The sequence below is a fragment of the Ceratotherium simum genome, chromosome 12 (genome assembly GCF_057802395.1).
Source record: "Ceratotherium simum simum isolate JZ-2026a chromosome 12, ASM5780239v1, whole genome shotgun sequence".
Taxonomy (NCBI): Eukaryota; Metazoa; Chordata; class Mammalia; order Perissodactyla; family Rhinocerotidae; genus Ceratotherium; species Ceratotherium simum.
Genome location: NC_141911.1, coordinates 44,750,647 through 44,770,138, shown reverse-complemented (window position 1 = coordinate 44,770,138; position 19,492 = coordinate 44,750,647). Strand labels below are relative to the sequence as shown.

The window sequence follows — 19,492 nt, the reverse complement described above, 5'->3', positions numbered from 1 at the left end:
GAGCTAATTGCCATGTTTTAATTTTAATCACGAAAAAGAATATTTGGTCCATAGACAGGAAGCAGGGAATAATAATAATTTCATTTGGCATCATTGGACCTGAACTTTCACGAGTAAGACCATGAAATACCTGGACCTTTGGACAATGTTATGACTCAGGATTAAAGAGAAAATGTGACGGTTCCTTTGAGCCCATGTAGAAATTAAACTAAATGAGATTAAAATTTAATTCCTGCTGGTCCTGGACTACTGCAAGAGTTTGAGTATCCATTACTGCTTCAAAGAAAACAAGGAAAGGTTTTTAATTTGCTTTTATATTTGTACCTGTGTAAGTCTGTGTCCTCCAAGAAACAGACGCCAAGTAGTAATTAACTGTGAAAACTGAAACCACCTACCCTCATACTTTACAGTCTACATTAACATGACTTACTGTTCCATTGTCCTCATTAGCATAACTTTACTATTCCAAGAGACTTTTGACCAAGCAAATACCTAACTTTATTACTTTTTTTAATTAATTAATTTATTTTTTCCCCCAAAGCCCCAGTAGATAGTCATATGTCATAGCTGCACATCCCTCTAGTTGCTGTATGTGGGACGTGGCCTCAGCATGGCTGGAGAAGCGGTGCGTCAGGGCGCCCCCGGGATCTGAACCGGGCCGCCAGCACTTAACCGCTAAGCCCCAGGGCCGGCCCTAACTTTATTGTTCATTACAGGAACTTGTTTGCAAGATCATTAACCCCTTAACAGAAAGCATCAATAGTTTTCCTACCAACACTCTTTGGACTGCTGGCCTCATATTCCTTGCCTTGCCATTTCTGCCAATCCTGAAATACTATTATATCACAATGCATACCTAATCCCCTCATTGATAGACCTGCCATAAACCAAACCGTCCAAATCTCAATACAGTCAGACCTTGTCCTTCTCCCTTTGAGACACTAACAAAACTCTCTTGAGGTGGTCCATGCTATTTTGTTGGTGACACTTGGGAACTGGCCTTTGACACATGCAAAAGATTTGTTAGGGCAAGGCCTATCAAGGAAACCCTGGGAAGGAGCCTGGAGGAGACTGAGAGAGCCGTCATTCTGCAGAACAGGTCTGAGTTTGGCAAGGCTGCTGGGGAATTCCCCAGCCCAACTCACACCTCAGAGTAGTCCCCTGTCTCATAGGAATGGGCCGGCCTTAGCGTCCCTGGTGTGCTCAGCTGCTTCACCGGAAGCAAGGCCCCAGCTCCACAGCAATGACCGGTGTCAGAACAAAGCGAACAAAGCCGCAGGGGCTGTGGATCAATCACACCCTTGCAGTCACAGGAGGACATCTGAGAAACACACTCTCCCGGCTCAGGATACCTGATGGATCCTCTGAAAAGACACTTGAAAAGTGTTACCTTCTGAGAAAAAGGACATAAGGAACGAATGAAAAAACTCCAAAGGAATCTAACATACGTTTTTGGACGAATATCTTTATTAACTATAAGAATGGGATTTTTCCACATTTTTAAATATGCTAAAGACAATATCACTTCAAGTATTAAAAACTGAAGAATAATTTATAGTGATGGAATTAGAGAGTCCTCATTACTTTTTGTTTTGTTTGGCTACTCATCTACTGATATATTTGCAGTCTTTGCCGGTGCTATGGACTGAATTGTGTCCCCCTAAAATTCCTATGTTGAAGCCTTAACCCCCAGTGTGACTTATTTAGATAGGGCCTTTAGGAAGGTAATTAAGGTTAAATGAGGTCATAAGGTCATAAGATTGGTGGCCTTATAAGAAGTGTTAGAGAGGGAGAGATTTCCCTTCCCCTCAAGCCCACATGGGTATTATTTTTATACAGCTTCACTTCAGGCAGCTGAAATTAGATGTTAATCGACAAAGGAACTAGAGGAACTGCTGGGCAAAGAGTAGTGCTAAGCAGAAAGCCTCAATAGCAGAGAAACTACAACTTCTCCTATGTTTATTGGCTCCTTCTCCTCAACTTATATTTTGGGGTTGCTCCAATCTTAAGAGAAGAAGAAAACTCACCTGGTTCTTTATCCTTTTCTTCTTTCATCCATCTCTTCCCTTCCAGCCCCCTTAACCACTGCCACCTGGTTTCCACCACTACCATGCCTACTTGCAACTATTCATGAGGTAAGGAGCAGCCTTCTAATTGTCAAATCCAAAGAATTCAGTCCCTGCCTTGACCTCTTGGGAGCATTCATCACTGTTACACCCTTCCAGAAACTCTCTGTTCCTTTACTTGTAAGACATCAATCTCTCCTTGTTCTCCTTCTCTGACCAGGTCTCAAGTCTGTTTCCCTTCCGCCGATCCTTAAAGGTATGTGTTTCACAGGAATTTCATCCTTAATACTTTTCTTATCTCACTTAAAAGACTTTTTGTGGGTCACTTCATTATCCATGGCTTCAACTACTGAACTCTCAAGTGTTTGGCCCTGACCCTGCTATGAACTCCAAGTCCATAGTTCATTTGCCTACAAAGTGACTCCACCTGGGTGTTCCATGGGCTCATCACAATTATATGCTCCCATCTTAACTCAGTGTCCTCCCCTGAGCGGCATCTCCACCTGCTTTCCTCATTTGGTACCATTATTCATCAGTCACCCAAGTCATCCCTAGACCCTGTCCTCTCCTCCCTCACCCCTTAGATTTAACCTGTCACTCAACCCGGTGGTTTCTGTCTCCTTCATAGTTCTTAAACCCATCTCTTTTCCACTCTCACTGCCTCCAATTCATTTGTAGGGGAGGTAGCATTGAGGGAGGAAGAGGGAAGAAAACCTGTGTGGTTTTCTTTTTAAATAAGCATGCAGGCCCTGCCCCTCCTCCAGAGATTCTGAACCAGCACGTACTCTTCCTCAACTGCACTGATCTTATTCTTCCCTGGTCTCCAATCCACCTTCCACACTACTGACACAAGGATCTTTCAAAAATGGAACCCTGATAGTGCAATCTATCTGCTTAGTCTTTCAAAGGTTCCCCAGAACCTTCAGAATAAAGTCCAAACTCCTCTGAAAACGGTTCACGCCTTGGTTCTTGCCCACAGCTTCCACCTCATCTCCTGCCACTCCCTTAAGGGCACCCGGCACTCAAGCCTTGTCAGAGTGTGGTACTTGCTGTTCTGGAACATCCCTCCTTTCCTGGCCTTGATGTTCTCTTCTCAGTGGACACGATCCCTCATTCCTTTCTGTTTAGAAGTCACCTTGTTCAAAAAGCCTCTCCTGACTTCCAGGCAATTAGGTATTTCCCCTTCTGTGTTTCCACAGTACCTTGTTCATATCATGATTCCATAGTTATTATCAAATAACTATAAGTATTTGTGTTTAAATAATGTCTCACTCACTAAACTGCAAACAGACTTGCTTCAGTTCATTTTTGTATGCCCTAACATAGAGCCTAGCACACAATATATACCCAACCAATGTCTACTGAGTGAGTTTTTAAAGTGAATGTGTGAATTTATTTTTCTGATTGCTTAAAGTATATGGTGTTTAATATATAACAAAAATAATACTACTGACCCACTTTCAGGATAGCATGCTCTTTGAATACCTTTTTAATAATGACATTTTATATTTGAACAGTACTTTTTAATTTTTTAAAGCATTTTTTTCTGACACTTTATTATGAATATTTCCAAACATATGGAAAAGAAAAAGAACTGTGAGTGAACACCCATATACCCATCACCTAGATTCTAAATCAACACTTTGCTGGGGCCGGCCCCGTGGCTTAGCGGTTAAGTGCGCTCCGCTACTGGCGGCCCTGGGTTCGGATCCCAGGCTCTCAGGGAGCACCACTCATCCGGCCATGCTGAGGCCACGTCCCACATACAGCAACTAGAAGGATGTGCAATTACAACTATCTACTGGGGCCTTGGGGAGAAAAAGGGAAAAAAAGGAGGAGGATTGGCATGAATGTTAGCTCAGGGCTGATCTTCCTCACAAAATAAATAAATAATTTAAAAAATAAAAAATAAATCAACACTTTGCTTTATTTGCATAACACTTTTTATAGGCTCATTTTACTATCACTTTTTATTTCACCTAATGACTAAGGTATGATTCTATTCTGTTTTATAGATAAGGAAACTGAAACTAAGAGGGTTTAATGACTTGCCAATGGGCGTGTCTCCCAGGAGTGGTGATCAACTTGTGTCAGCTGACTCACCCACACTCGCTAGGTGTTAGATACACAACCCAGGTCTGAAAAACATTTTGAATATACTTGGTTATGAAAAGCTTCCTATTCCACAAGATACGAGAATCAGCAAAATCATGGGAAAACCAACAAGAAAACATTTCTAGCTCATAGGTCATTCAGAGAGGAATCCATTCATGGGTATCCCTCCTCCTCACCCCAATTCCATTCCTGGTTAGTCATCATTTCCTGCTCAATCTCTCTGAGATATCTCTTCATCCATTCTTTTCCAGTACCAGATCCAGGTCTAGAATATCTTTCATCTCAGCTGGTCTACTCTCTCCTGCCTTTTCATGTGCCAGAGATACATGACCTCCAATAACAGCAGGGCCCTAATCATATCCTTACCCAGCTCACATCAACAGCTCACCGTTTCCTACCAAATTAAGTTTAGTATAATCTCTGCCCTCCACAGTGTAACCTATCCAAGCATCTGTCTTCTTACACCTTAGCTTCCACCCTACATAACTAAGAGGTGTTATTTCCTTAAAGACACCCAGGGCTTTCCGCTTCTTTTTTCATGTATAAATCACCACCACTCCCCTCCCAAATTCTAGACCTCCACGTCAAATGCCAATTCTTCTAATCAACCTTCTAGAACCCCCAGGCCTGTTATAACCTCTGTCGCCAAACTTGTGGCCTCTTGCGGCATTGATCCTAATCTGCCTTGTAGAGCTTTCCAGTCTGCTTTCTTTTGCCATCTTCTGCCCCCTTTGCCTGAGTATAACATCCCTGAGGAAACGGACGCCGTGCTATTCACCACTGCCCTCGCACGCAGTCGGCGCTTTATCGTGCTTAATTTCGTTTAACGCAACATGTGTCGCCGAAAGGATCGGGGGCGGAGGCCCTCTGCCGTACTGACACACTCACACATGGATGCTATGTTCCACTCCGACATACACGTGTCCCCGGGGCCACAGCCCTGGAACTGCCTCGGGACTCCCCCGCCTGTGGGCGCTTCCATTCCAGCCAGCGGAAGGGGAGGCTCATTTCTTTAAAACCGCCCCAACGGATACTTGTTAATTTAGTGCTCCTCCAGCCTCCACCCTACAAACAACTTAAGATCTCCTTCGTTTCAAAATATTATTACCGCGGGTCTAGGAATCTCAGCCTGGTCGCGCCGGGGTCGGGTCCCCCGGATCCCCCCTCCCTGTCCCGCGTGGTAGCGCCCGCTTTGTCAGCGCTGCGCTTGCCGGTTACCCTCCAGCTCCAGCCAGCCCGCGGCAGACGGTGCTGCTGCTGCCACAGCTGCTGCTGCTCTTGCATCTCTCTCAGGCTCGTCTGCCCAAGACTTCCCGCAGGGCCTGCGCTGGGCGAGAAGGAGCCTAGGAGCATCCGCTTGGACGGCCCCAAGAGTCCCCTCGACTCGTCCTTTTCGGCCTCGGCCGGCTTCCGCTCCTGGGCGCGCGAGCGGCCGCGGCGGTTGTGGCGGCGGCGCCCGGCATGTATCAGAGCCCGCGGCGGCTCTGCTCCGCCCTGCTGCAGAGGGACGCGCCCCGCCTGCGCCGCCTGCCCGCCCCCGGGCCGCGCCTCCTGCCGCCCCCGCCGGCGGCTGCCCTCCGGCCCGCGTCCCCTCGGCTTCTGGCGGCGGCCTCAGCGGTCTCGGGCGCCGCGAGGTCGTGCTCCCGAACAGGTGAGTGCATGGCGGTGCCGGGCGGAGAGCGCCGCGCGGCCGCCACCTGGAGACCGCGCGGAATGAATGGGGAACCCCCGGCGGCGGGGCGGAGGGTCGGGCCGGACAGCGGCTTCTCCTCTCCCCGAGCAGCCGTCTCTGCTCCCTTTTCATCTTTCCCTTGCCCTACCATGCCTGGGGCCTGCATCACGTCTGGTAAGAACCGGAATACTGTGTTCAGGTTCCCGTTTGATCCTAGGATGCCGTGCTTTGCCGTATTTCTCGCTCTTGACCTTTGACGTTAAATTTCCCCCTTCCGAGGGTTGGTTTTACTTCTTAACTGTGCTAATTATGGAAATTTTTATGCAGAAAAATCATCTAAAGTGACACTTATTTGATCATGTAGGTTGCACGGCCTAGAAGTTCTGAATTTTTTAAAAGTCATGTTAGCAATCTATTATAACGCACATTGACACTTTACATTTATTTGGATTTTTTTTTGGAGCCTTCCACTCTTAATGCTTATGTCATTCTGTTCCTCTATACTAGGGTTAAGATCTGGTAAAGGTGATGCCTTCCGTTTGCCAAGAGCCAGTTTTATGCATCACATACCCTGGACTTTTTCTTTTTTGCCACCTCCGTTTCTTCCTGAAGATACATTACCGTCGCCACACGTTACATGCAAATTAATCATACTTTTTAAAATGAGAATGTTTCTCTTTCAAAACTGGCAATTCATCACACTAGAAAATGTATTTTGGCTGTGCTCAAGTTAGGTTATTGCTGTCTGACATGTATCGGAGCCACGTATAACCATCCTAGATTTGTGTAACCATCCTAGATTATAAATAACTACTTTTTGCTCCAAAAATTTTGGATTAATTTAAGGACACATTGGGCAGTAGAAGGAATATGTTTAATGTGGCTTTCTTTCATCAATGAAAGCGATAATCCAAAATATGATTGAAGCCAAGACTTTAAATTCTATTCAGATTATTGGTGGATGTTTAGGCTGAGGCATACTTTTAAAACTAGGATGCTAAACTGGTTCTTGAAGACTCTTAACTCGATATTACTCTTTAGAAAGGGTGAACTTGACAGTCATAATTAGATTTTTTTTCCCAGTTCTATAGGAGTTTGGCACGTTGTGAAATAGCTGTTAGAAGGAGTACCTCTTAATAAGTATTAATATTTTTTCTTGCTGGAAATTTTCGAGAGGAATATTATTAGGTTTGAGGTGGGAGAAGTAAAAGAAAACCAGTTAGTGTCTCCTCCTGTACCAGCTCATATCTTAAATTCCCTCTAAGTCCCCAGAGGCAGAGTTAGTAGGAACGTCTTGGGAATACAGATGGCTTTTGCAACACAGATAGAGATAGCTGTGCTGTTAGCTGAGGAAAAAATGGTCAGATCAGATGGAGCGTTTGGAATCCTAGGCTTTTGACACGGAGAGATGTTTAATGAACTTTTTAAAAGTCCTTTGAAACCCCCTGGTTTTACAAATAAAGAAATTGAAAGGCTTTATGATAGTTAACTATTGTGAACAGTTAGTAAAAAATCTTATGCAATTTTCTGGTTTTACGCGGTTTTAGCTTCAGCTACTTGTTAGAAGAAACTCGTGAATACATTTCACGCACTCATTGCTCGAGCACTCATTCATTCAAGAAGTCTTTACAAAATGTCTCACACACTGTAGGTGCTTTATTATAGGAGATAAAAGAATGTGAGCCTTACTCTGCCTTTAAGCATCTTGCTGCCAATAAAAGTGATGAGATGTGCACAAAGAAATGACTATTGAATGAAATGAAACATCTTTTATTCTCTTAAATTAAAGGTTTGCAGATGGCACAAGGGTGCTGGAGAGGGGAAGTCCCTTTCAGCAGTGGTGATCTTTTTAGGCTTTGAGAAGTGGTTGGCATTTGGGCTGGGCCTTGAGGCATGATTAGGATTGAAAGAGATTGAAACATTTTGCTTGGGAAAAGCCAGGAGCAAAGTGGGGAAGGCATGGGGCAGAGATGTGGCAGGGTGAGAGACAACGCACCTTGCAAAATATGTCTCAGAACCAGCATTAGGTGCTTTTGAAAAAAATGCAGATCCATGGATCCTACTGTAGACTTATTAAACAGAATCGTTATTGTCGGGCCCCAGATTCCACATTACATAACAAAATAACAATAATAAAAATCCAGATTATTCTTATATGCCCCAAAGTTTGGACACTTGGTGAGAAGAGTCTTCAGATTGCTGAAAGCTACTCTTCCCTCTAGACACTCTTTTGGGGGAGAGGGGGGATAACGAGTCACAACACTTGATCCCATTTGATAATCAGTTCCTTCCTAACGTATGCCCCTTGGCAATCAGAGATCCCTGGAAAGATGAGTACAGTCCCTTTGGAGTTATCAAATGCTAGATTATTAGAATTTAAAGGGGGCCTTGGAGATGATCTCAGTGTTTTGCTATCTTCTCACGAAAGGACAGCAGCCCCCATAAAGAAGCAGCAGTTGCCACAGTTACTGTACTGGATGAAATGCAGTCGCGAGTCATCTGTGGGTTTATAACTGCTGTCTTCCAGATCCCTCCTCCTCAGATAATGAAGAGCTGGCTGAATTACTGTTCTCCACCACTGGAACATGTTGCTTTTTTCTTGTTGCAATTTTAAAATCAAATACCAGCTCATTTGAGGAGGCGGCTTTATTTAGTATGTTCCTTAACCATGTGAGTAAGCTGCTTATGAGAGAGAAGAAATGGGAAAGCTGGTAATTATCAAGCTTCTACAGAAATAAATTGCTTTCCTTGTGGGAGAAGTAAGGTATTATTTTCCTGTAGCATTCAACAGTAAGAGTTTAAATACAGTGAACTCTGGGGGGCTTTTGAGTTAATAACCGTGGCTCCCGAATCACATTCAACACACTTACATATGAACATTTTCAAATCATTTGACCTTGCTTGTTCTTTTTTTTTTTTTTGTTAAAGATTTTATTTATTTATTTTCCCCCCAAAGCCCCAGTAGATGGTTGTATGTCATAGGTGCACATCCTTCTAGTTGCTGTATGTGGGACGTGGCCTCAGCATGGCCTGAGAAGCGGTGCGTCGGTGCGCACCCGGGATCCGAACCCGGGCCGCCAGCAGCAGAGCGTGCGCACTTAGCCGCTAAGCCACGGGGCCGGTCCCTGACCTTGCTTGTTCTTAACACTGGACTTTACCTGAAAAAATAAAGAAGATAAATTGATATCAGTTTATCCACAAGTTTTATGGAACACAGTACACTTAAAAGGCCAAATATTACACTGTGTCTCAGGACTAATTGCTGCAGGAATTGAGAAGAAAGAGAAATCAGTGTGGCTGGATTTGTTGGAACAAACTTTGGTCTGAATAGGTGAAAGGAGAGTGCTGGACAGGGAGAGACCACAGTGCCTGGAGGAAGTGGTGGGTATGGGAGCAGTGAAGGCCAGGCGGAAAAGAGGTACTTCCAGAATCATCTGGGATGCTTGTTAATGTACGGATTTCTAGTCTTTTACCTATCTACTTGAATCAGTTTTCCTGAGGAGAAGTCTGGTTAAGTTGTATATTTAACAAGCGCCCCAGGTGTTTTCTTTCTGGAAAGCTTGGGAGTATTTTATAAGTTCCACTCCTTTTTTTTTTTTTTGTGAGGAACTTTAGCCCTGAGCTAACATCTGTTGCCAGTCCTCCTCTTTTTGGTGAGGAAGATTGGCCCTGAGCTAACATGTGTGCCCATCTTCCTCCACTTTTCGTATGTGGGATGCCACTACAGCATGGCTTGATAAGTGGTGTGTATGTCTGTGCCCGGGATCCAAACCCACGAACCCCGGGCCACTGAAGCAGAGCATGTGAACTTAATCACTATGCCACTGGGCCGGCCCCCATTTCTCCTTTCTGTAGGTGCTTATTCCTGGAAAGCTTGAGAAACCCTGATGAGGATTCTGGAAGAGTGTTACAATCTTTGAGCTTGGGGCCTAAGGCAATTCAGGAGACCCCTGAGCAAGAACATTTACCTGAACAAAGGTGGGTGTTAAGAAAGGGAAGAAATTGGTGTATTTATGAAAGTTCAGTGAGAAAAAAGTTGAGACTCACATTGTCCTGGAAGTGCATTGGAGTAGTTGTACAACTTATAGAGTGGGTAGGTGGATAAATACGATACTGTGTAGGTTTCTATGATGTCTACTAAAAGGGAAGTGAGGCAGTTATATTCAGGTTTCTTGGAAGGAGGAGGAGGAAGGAGACATAGCATCTGTATTTGCTGTTAGGGGTCACTCATCAGAATTTATAGGACCTTGATAACCACTTGAATGGTTATCATACTTGAATAAATACTCAGAAAGTCACAGCACAATGTGCATGGTTTTTTGGCTTCATAGTAAACCCACTTGTACTTTCATGAAAAGCAGCTAAAATGTTTTGGATTTATTGTTATTCTTAGAATAGAGGAAACTCAGCCTTCCCAAAGGAAGGAGTAAGACCTCAAGTGAAAATCTTAGCTAGTTGTCCTCTTGTCTCTCTCTGGTCTCAAAGCAACACTTGAAACACGGTTACCATGAATTCAGTGTCAGAGACGTGGGCAGGAGTGCCTAGGGGAAAGAGGGCTGAAGAAAATGATTCCCGTCAGATTTGAATGTCTCCATACAAGACTTTTTTCTACTTCTACTATCAAAAAAATGCCTGGACCCCACTTAGACCTTCTGGATTTTAATATCTGCAGGTGGGGCCTGAGCCTCTGGTGATTCTGTCGTATAGCCCAGGCGGACAGCCAATGAGGAGACTTGTTTTACTAAAGTGCTTAGAAGCCTGCTAGAAGTTTCTTACTAATGCGTCAATTCTCATGCCTCCAAAAGTGAGAGACTGCTGTTGGATCATGAGGGATTGTGCAGAAAGGAAAAGTTAAAAACCATTTTTATTCCATCTGCAGAATTGGAGTAGTATGAGCAGTCCATGAAAATAAGTGCTTAAAAGTTACAGCCAAAAGTCCAGTAAAGGATGGTTGCAGTAGGATGTCCTGGAAGTCCCATAGTATTGTCGCATCCTCACCGCTGTCTTCCTTTCCCTTTTCTCTCCTTCCCCCAACTCTCTGAGCTTCTAGTATGTGGGCAGGTCCATTTGCCAGACTGCAAATACACTGTGACTCTCAATACCTCATCCAGTACAGGGAACAAAGTAAATTACTTTGCAGATTCTAATGATACCTTGGATATAATAGTTTTCTGTTTCCTTCTTATATTTTGCTTTCATAGATCCTTGAGGGAACTGCTGAAAGAAGATGTTCATCTTTTGAATCTTAGAGGTCACATAGATTTGCTAACCTGTATTCTAGAATAATTTCTCTGATGGAGTTCATTATTCTGAATTTTATTTGGAAAAATTTCATGATGATTTTTTAAATAAAAATTTTTTTAAATTACAGAAGTAACTTTAAAATCTTTTTCCTCAGAATTTTAAATGTCTTTGTATCATCTCTAGAAGCTTATAAGATTTTTCTTATCTTTGGTGTTCAAAGTTCCATCAAGTTAAATGTCTCAGCATCAGGTGAGCCCATTCTATCTAAAGACATACCATTCTTTAACATAGGAAAAATTTCTGTTACTTCTTGGATTATTTAATCCACTCTTTTGTCTCTTGTTCTCATGTTCTTAAACTCCCATTAGACAGCTTGTTGGTCATATGGATCCATCCTCTGTGTCTCCTCTTTTTTAGTGTCTTTATCCCTTTATTTCATGAGATTTCCTGAACATTTCTATTTTGCAGTCATTTTAAATTTCTAGACATTTTCTTTTTTCTTTTCTTTTTTTGCTGAGGAAGACTCGCCCTGAGCTAACATCTGTTGCCAATCTCCCCCCCCCCCTTTTTTTTCTGCTTGAGGAAGATTAGCCCTGAGCTAACATCTGTGCCAGGCTTCCTCTGTTTTGTATGTGGGTCACCACCACAGCATGGCTGAGGAGTGGTGTAGGTCTGTGCCTGGGATCCGAACCCGCAAACCCAAGCCGCCAAAGCAGAGCATGCCGAACTTAGCTGGTATGCCACGGGGCCACCCCCTCTAGACATTTTCTAGTTCTCTGATTGCTCCTTTTTTCATAGAAGCCTATTCTTGTTTTGTGTCCATAATATTCTCCTGTAGTTTTAAATATATGGAGATAATGTGTGCCTGTTTGTCCCTCAGGCCTCTCTCCTAAAGGGGAGAGCAGTTTGCATGCTCAGTCAGTGGGAAGGTTATGTGGAGGGCGGACAGCCAGGCTTCCTGTAGAACGCCTGAGAGAGAGCGGGCTGGATCCAGCCCTCCACCTTTGCCAAAGCAAGGAAGGGCTTCTCTCTGTGTTCTCGAATCTGAGTCCTCACCCTCCTTGTAAAAGATCCCTGAGGTCCACAGTTAGCTCCTGATCTGGTCTGCTGCTCTTTCAGGTCCATCACCCTTGGGAGCCTTTCCAAGGCAGGTTGCCCACTTGCTTTGAAGTGTTTTCTGGTTCTGTCCAGCAGGCAGAAGCCACCCTTGCCAGCTTCTGTCTGGGTGAGAGAGGGGAAGTGGTGTAACTAGTGCACAGCTCTTTCAAATGCCATTCGTGAATGAATTACCCTAACAGTTGTCCCTCAGCTTCTCCTGCCCTTTGTCTTTGTTGACTCAGCGTGGAGTTTCTTCAGAGCCTCCTCTAGAAGAACCGTATTTACCTTTGGTTGCTTGTTCTGCATTTTCCTCCGCTCCGGTTTCTCTGTTAATTCAGACCTGTTTTTGTCTTCCTGGAATTCTTTCAAATTTTGGCCCATTGATGGCATCCTTTCTTTTTTTGCTGTATGATTGTTTCATGCTTTTTAGAAACTTGAATACCTGTACTTTATTCCTGAAAGCTCTTAGGAAGAAGACAGAGTAAACGTATGTTCCACTTCATGCCCGATGACCTATTGATTGTATGTAACGTATCAATTCCCATTTTAAAAATGAGTCATAGGAGTAGAGATTTTAAAACCATTGACAGTTTCACTTTCAGTTTTTTATTTTTTTTTATTTCATTTTTTTGTGTGTGAGGAAGATCAGCCCTGAGCTGACATACATGCTAATCCTCCTCTTTTTGCTGAGGAAGACCAGCTCTAAGCTAACATCTATTGCCAATCGTCCTCCTTTTTTTTTTTTTTTTTTCACCCCCCAAAGCCCCAGTAGATAGTTGTGTGTCATAGCTGCACATCCTTCTAGTTGCTGTATGTGGGATGCTGCCTCGGCATGGCCGGAGAAGCGACGCGCCCGGGATCCGAACCCGGGCCGCCAGCAGCAGAGCACACGCACTTAACCGCTAAGCCACGGGGCCGGCCCCTCACTTCCAGTTTTTGAAGATGATTCTTTTCCTCCATGTACCTTAATTATTCAAGCAAGGCTATGGAAATTTATATATGAAAGTTGTTTTCCTATATTTTAAGTGACTGAAGCTCTTTCATTGGTTTTGTAAAATATACAAACTGACTATACAGTTTTATTTCAATATAATCTAGAGCAGGGGTCTGCAAACTTTTTCTGTGAAGAACCAACCAGTATTTGAGGCTTTGTGGGCTGTATATGTCTCTGTTACAGCTACTCAGCTCTGCTGTTGTAGTGTGGAAGCAGCCATAGACAATACGTAAACTTTATTTATGGACACTGAAATTTGGATTTCATAATTTGCACGTCATGAAATATTATTCTTATGATTTTTTTCCAACCATTAAAAAATGTGGGGCCGGCCCGGTGGCTTAGTGGTTAAGTGCGCGCGCTCTGCTGCTGGCGGCCCGGGGTTCGGATCCCGGGCGCACACCGATGCACCGCTTGTCCTGCCATGCTGAGGCTGCGTCCCACATACAGCAACTAGAAGGATGTGCAGCTATGACATGCAACTATCTACTGGGGCTTTGGGGAAAAAAAAATGTAAAAGATCACAGGCAGCACGCAAACAGGGTGCCGGCCAGATTTGGATCATGGGCCAAAGTTTGTGGACCCCTGATCCCGAGGGAAGAACTCGGTACTATCAGTGAAATACTCCTTTTGGCTTTCGTATTTCCATTCATAACTGTGAAAATGGAGTGTTTTCTTGGGCATCGTGGTCATCATGTTGTACCACAGACCTAATATCTTAGTGGAGAGCAGTTATCCCACCAGATTCTCTCAGTTTCTGCCGTTTTACATTTCACTTCAGAGCGTGATGCTAGAAAAGCCCAGCTTGTGGCAATGACTGGCCAGCCAGCTAACAATTGAACACCAACTAAACGTGTTAACCTAAGCTTTTATTGTGGAGGGATTTCTTTTTCCTTCGTGATATTTTCTAGATGAATCTGGCATGACTGAAGGTACGGCTCAGCCTTGTCTGGAAAATACTTTGGCATTCGTGTCTAGTCTGTGACTGTGGCCTCGCAAAGAAAGGTCGTTTGGATTGTCACAGTGTCTAGGCGCTTGTATTTTTAGACACGTTAGGTTGCGAGTCGTGACCTTCACTTGATATCTCTGGTAATGCCGCAGGTCGCTACACTGCTTTGTACACTTTGTGCAGTGCCAGGGTGTGTGCCGTGACGGCAGTGACGTCGACAGATGGAGGCACTGGAATTCGACCTCTGTTTATTCCTGTGTGCACCCCTGGCCCGGCTCCCTCCAGTTGTCCTGACTCGAGATCAGACCTGTCAGAGATGCTGACGGACAGCAGTCCAAAGTGCAGGTAACTTTCTCGAGGGCCACACCCCTTCCTAGTTGTGCAATCTTGAGAAAACTGTGTAATCTCTCAACCTCGGTATCTGTCTATAAAATGGCGAATACAATGCCTACTTTGCCGGATTGTTGCAAAGAGGGGTAAAAATACATGGAAGTGGTGTGGCCCCTTCCACACAAGTGGTCTCAAATCTTGATAGCCTCTTTCAACCCACCAAGTGAGCTTCACTGAGTGTAACAGAATAGCTAACATTTAGCTGACCACTTAGGGTGTGCGAGGTATGTCTATCTTAACTCAATTAATCCTCACAGTAACCCAGTGAAGTAGAAAATTCAGTGATCCCCAGATGAAAAAAACAGGCACAGAGAGGTAAATAACTTGTCCAGGATCATATTAGTAAAAGGAGGAGCCAGGGTTTGAAACCAGTCAGCCTAACTCGAGTCCATGTGTTTATGACTTGGGCCTCTACTGAACTGTAGCCTGATCTTACTGAGAAAAGTTGAAGCTTTAGCCATAAAGGCTCTGCCATACTAACATACTCTACTGCTAAGTGCTCCAGGCATGCCTGTCACGTTCAGTCAGTGGTGCTCATGATGGAAATTTGAAGACTGGTCACTAACTAAAGTGCTTGACCCTCACTAGAAAATAGTATCTTCCAAATTGGCGCTTGGAATCCAGTCTCTAGGATCCAAGAATTAATGTACTATAAGTCCACACCCATAGGCAGAATTTGAGGTGATCACGTGCATTTACCAGATGGACCTGCAGGGGACATGTGCACTGTGTTGAGTTTTGGTTTTCTAGCTGATGGGTGCATACCAACACTGAGACGTAGAGGTACATGTAATAGTGACTCAGGACACTTCTGAATCTCAGTGTCCTCATCTGTAAAATAGCCAGGGAGTTCTGGAGAGGGCAGCAGGTATCAGCAAGTAGAAGTGCTTAGCATCCCGTACGGTGCTCCACCAGTGTAAGGCAGTCAGTGTTCGACAGGGTCCCTTGGCACTTTGGTATCACTTGTCATCCATTTTTTTATCAACATTTTTTAAGGCACTGGCCTGGGTGCTTTAGAAGTGTGTAGTAATTGCTAGTATAAAGAGTAAGCATGTATTCTATATCTTAGTGGTTGGCCCACTTCTCTTTTGCTTTGTTTTTTAGGAAAAGAAAAAAAGTGAATGTTATTTTTTTTTAAAACAGGTGAGAAACAATGAGAATTGTTACTAAGTTACTCCCTCATTATAAAAAGGACATAATAAGAGTGGTAACCGAGTCCCTGCCCTCGAGCTTACAGCCTCATGAGTAAAGGACAGGGATTTTTGTGTGTGTGTGAGGAAGATCAGCCCTGAGCCAACATCCATGCCAATCCTCCTCCCCTTTTTTCCCCAAAGCCCCAGTAGATGGTTGTATGTCATAGTTGCACATCCTTCTAGTTGCTGTGTGTGGGACACGGCCCCAGCATGGCCGGAGAAGCGGTGTGCCGGTGCGCGCCCGGGATCCGAACCCGGGCCGCCAGCAGCAGAGCTCGAGCACCCAACCGCTAAGCCACGGGCGGGCCCAAGGACAGGGATTTTAATTCAAATATCAGGGGCAACTTAAGTAAGAGAAGCAGCCCAGGTGTAAGAAAAAGGAAGCCACTGGGGCTCGATTCATAAAGCTGTGCAGGCATAGAGGCTATGAATCTTTATTTATTGATTCCTTCAAAAAATATCAAATATACCGCATTTATTCAGGAACCTACTCTAAGAAGCTTAATGAAAATCAGCTGAATTAGCTGTCTGACGTCTCTGAGGTGGTTGAACACATGGCCAGCAGATGGCAGCAAAGGCTTGTTTCAGTGGTGCCTTCCTGTGACGTCTGTCCGTTGCAGTTTTATGTACTTACTCTTCGAGGTATACTTGGGCCTAAGGGTGGTCAGCTCCAGCAGCTTCCCAGGTGTGTACCCAGGTCATCCTGGCTTTTGTTTAGTTTTTGGTTTTTAATCAGCTTTTTTGCCAAGTCACCATTTCAAGAGACTAAACTCAAACTAATGGTGAGAAATTATTCACAGACTGAATGGTTTGGGCAAACTCCAGAAGAAGCCCTTGCTGGGTAACTAGAGAAACATTATGTGGAGAGATGTCTCTGCTGTGACTTCTAAGTGCCATTAGGACTGCCCGGAATGGTAGGCGCAGTCAGTTTGGGTCTCGACTGTTAGGTTCTCATCCAATATTCTAATTACTGGTATGAGGGTGTTTCGTTAAACCCTGATCGTTTCCCTCTGATGGTCGGCACTCTGGAACTTACATTGTGGCCTGCCTGTGGCTTTAGAAGTATGTAGTAATTGGTAGTATAAAGAGTAAACATGTATGCTATATTTTAGTGGTTGGCCCACTTCTTTTTGCTTTGTTTTTTAGGAAAGGGATGGCTAAATGGGGGAAGTTGACATAGTACTGTATTTCAGGAATCCAAATAATCTGAATTCTCTGGCAAATCTTTAAAGGCTGTTACAAGAGTGAGAAGAGTTATTTAATCCTATAAAATAAAATAGCTGCAAAGTATTAATAATGCAAGAAGTGAAGGCATCCAGTTCTAATTGTATGTGGAAATATGCTTATAGAAATAAGAAGAGGCAAGGGATTGGAGTGGTGTTGCAAATGCATAGCTAGGCATAAGAAATAAAGCTATTTTGATCTGCCTGTTGCCTATATAAATTATATAACGTGTATTAACATTGAGAATGATGGCTGGTACTTTTTCTAGTAAAGTGGCTAGAAAAATGGGTTTGAGGCAAAAACCAAATACAGTATAGGGTCAAATTGAAAATACCCATCTCCAAATACGTATAAAATTGAACCTAGAAGCCAGTATGAGGGCCAGATAACTGTAAAGTTCAGCAGTGGTTTTGTCAAGATACCGTACTTTATTCAGTATCTTACTTACCACATGGATGTATTACTTGCGCTATCTCGCCTCAGGAAATTGGCTTTTAATGTTGAACTGTTCCAAATTTTTGACGATCTTTTTAAAGCCCTGTGTAGCAGCCCCTATTAAGTCATAAAACTTCAGTGGGATGGCTCCAAATCTTAGAATCAGACATGTATTTATTTATTTTAAATGGTTGATACTCTAAAAGGAAAAAAGTGAATGTTATTTTTTTAAAACAGGTGAGAAACAATGAGAATTGTTACTAAGTTACTCCCTCATTGTAAAAAGGGCATAATAAGAGTAGCTGTCTCCTAGGATTGTGATGAAAATTAATTGAAAATACAGCTAGAGCAAGCAGAATTTGTGAATAGTGCATATTAAGCATTCAGTAGTCATTAGCTGTCACTGGCATCATTCTTAGGTTGTGAGCGAGAGAAAGGTGCCCCATAATCCTCAGCCTTCTTTTGTTTTAAAATTTAAATAACTTTAGTACATTGCAGGCCTTAGGTGGGTCTGAGCCTTGGCACTGTGTTATAAGTGCAAAAATAGTATGGGAAGTCTTTCCAGTGTTCACTTTTAGTTATTAATTCCCTAGTCTTGGGTTTTGTACTTGCCTTGAAGTGATGTCTATACATTACTAGAAAGTTTTGGAAAATATGTTCTTGGGACTAGAAGCAGAAAAGAAAAACTGAACACAGGAATAAATGAATTGGGACTTCTCCAAATCTCTTCTGATTTGATTCGCTAACATGACTTTATGAGAAGAATATTTTTGAAGTATAGAAAATCTAGGTTGAATATTAGAAATATAAGGACAGAATTAAAGGAAGATTATCCAAGATTTGGGGATAGTTTTAGTCTCTGGAGCAGCAGGTAAGTTCTCATTTTCTTGCCAAGGGATTGCTTTGTTTGTGACCCCCTTGACTTAGAAGATGATTGATCTGGAATAGAAATTCTAGCTTTTTATTCTCTGGATCCCTTTACATTCTTAAAAAATAGTGAGATCCCCAAAGAACTTTTTTTTTAATGTTGGTTATATATTTATATATATCATTTTAGGAATCATGTTAGGAAGTAAAACTTGAGAAAATTTTTAAATGTTTATCAAGTCACTTAATATAATAATAAAATCACTGTTAACATAAAATATTTTTATGGGAAAATAACTATTTTTCAAAACAGAAAGAAATTAGTGAAAAGAGTGGCGTTATACATTTTTGGAAATCTCTTCAAGTCTGGCTTAATAGGAGACAGCTGGATTCTCAGATCTGCTTCTACATTCAATCTGCTGTTGTGATATATTATTTTGGTTGAAGTATATGAAGAAAATCCATTCTTTCACAGATATGTAGTTGTAAAAATATTTTAACAGCCTTTTTAGATAATTGTGGATATTCTTGGTGGTAGTTTCTGTGTTAATAGTGATTTGCAGTGTGGAATCTGGTACCATATCAATGAACTTTTTTATACTGTTACATTAAAATCCATTGATTTGTTTGGTATTTTGAATGGGTCTTTTTACCCCTGCATGGTTTTGTGTTGGTCATTTGGGAATTGTTGGTTAACTGGGTTATGCAGATCTTCCAAATGTTATACAGTAACAAAAAATAACATTACTTAATATCACCACCAATCTTGTCAGAAAAGTCTTTAAGTATTAGAGGACCTGTCAAGCTCCTAATGGCAGATACAAGTTTTCCAAAATTTTTGCTTGAAAATTTTTATCACTGACACAAATACAGTCGTCCTTCGATATGGGCGGGGGATTGGTTCCAGGACCCCTGTAGATATCAAAGTCCAAGGATATTCAAATCCCTCATGAAATGGTATAGTGTTTGCTTATAATACACACATCCTCCCATATACTTTAAATCATCTCTAGATTACTTAAAATGTCTGATATTATGTAAATAGTTATACTATATTGTTTAGGAAATACTGACAAGAAAAAAAGTCTGTACATACTCAGTACAGACGCAACCATCGTAGGCCTTTCGATCCTCGGTTGGTTGAACCTACGGACACAGAGGTCCACTGTACTGTCAGTTGATTTCCTTAAAGTGAAAATGTCTGCTGCCTGATGTCCGTAACTGATTAACTTGTCAGTTGTTCTT

At 42.8% G+C, this 19,492-nt stretch overlaps 1 protein-coding gene across 2 annotated transcripts in view; it reads left to right on the top strand.

Moving 5' to 3' along the window:
- Positions 1 to 5,461: 5,461 nt before the first annotated feature.
- NOCT (nocturnin) overlaps positions 5,462 to 19,492 on the top strand; it is a 28,455-nt gene continuing 14,424 nt past the window's right edge. The window contains exons 1-2 of one of the 2 annotated variants that reach the window (XM_087437619.1): positions 5,560 to 5,832; positions 14,291 to 14,483. In XM_087437619.1, the coding sequence (XP_087293745.1) occupies positions 5,643 to 5,832; positions 14,291 to 14,483 (383 nt within the window). In that variant the 5' untranslated portion in view covers positions 5,560 to 5,642. Of the gene's footprint in view, positions 5,833 to 14,290; positions 14,484 to 19,492 lie in introns of both variants that reach the window. The other variant, XM_004426493.3, reaches the window with a different exon arrangement.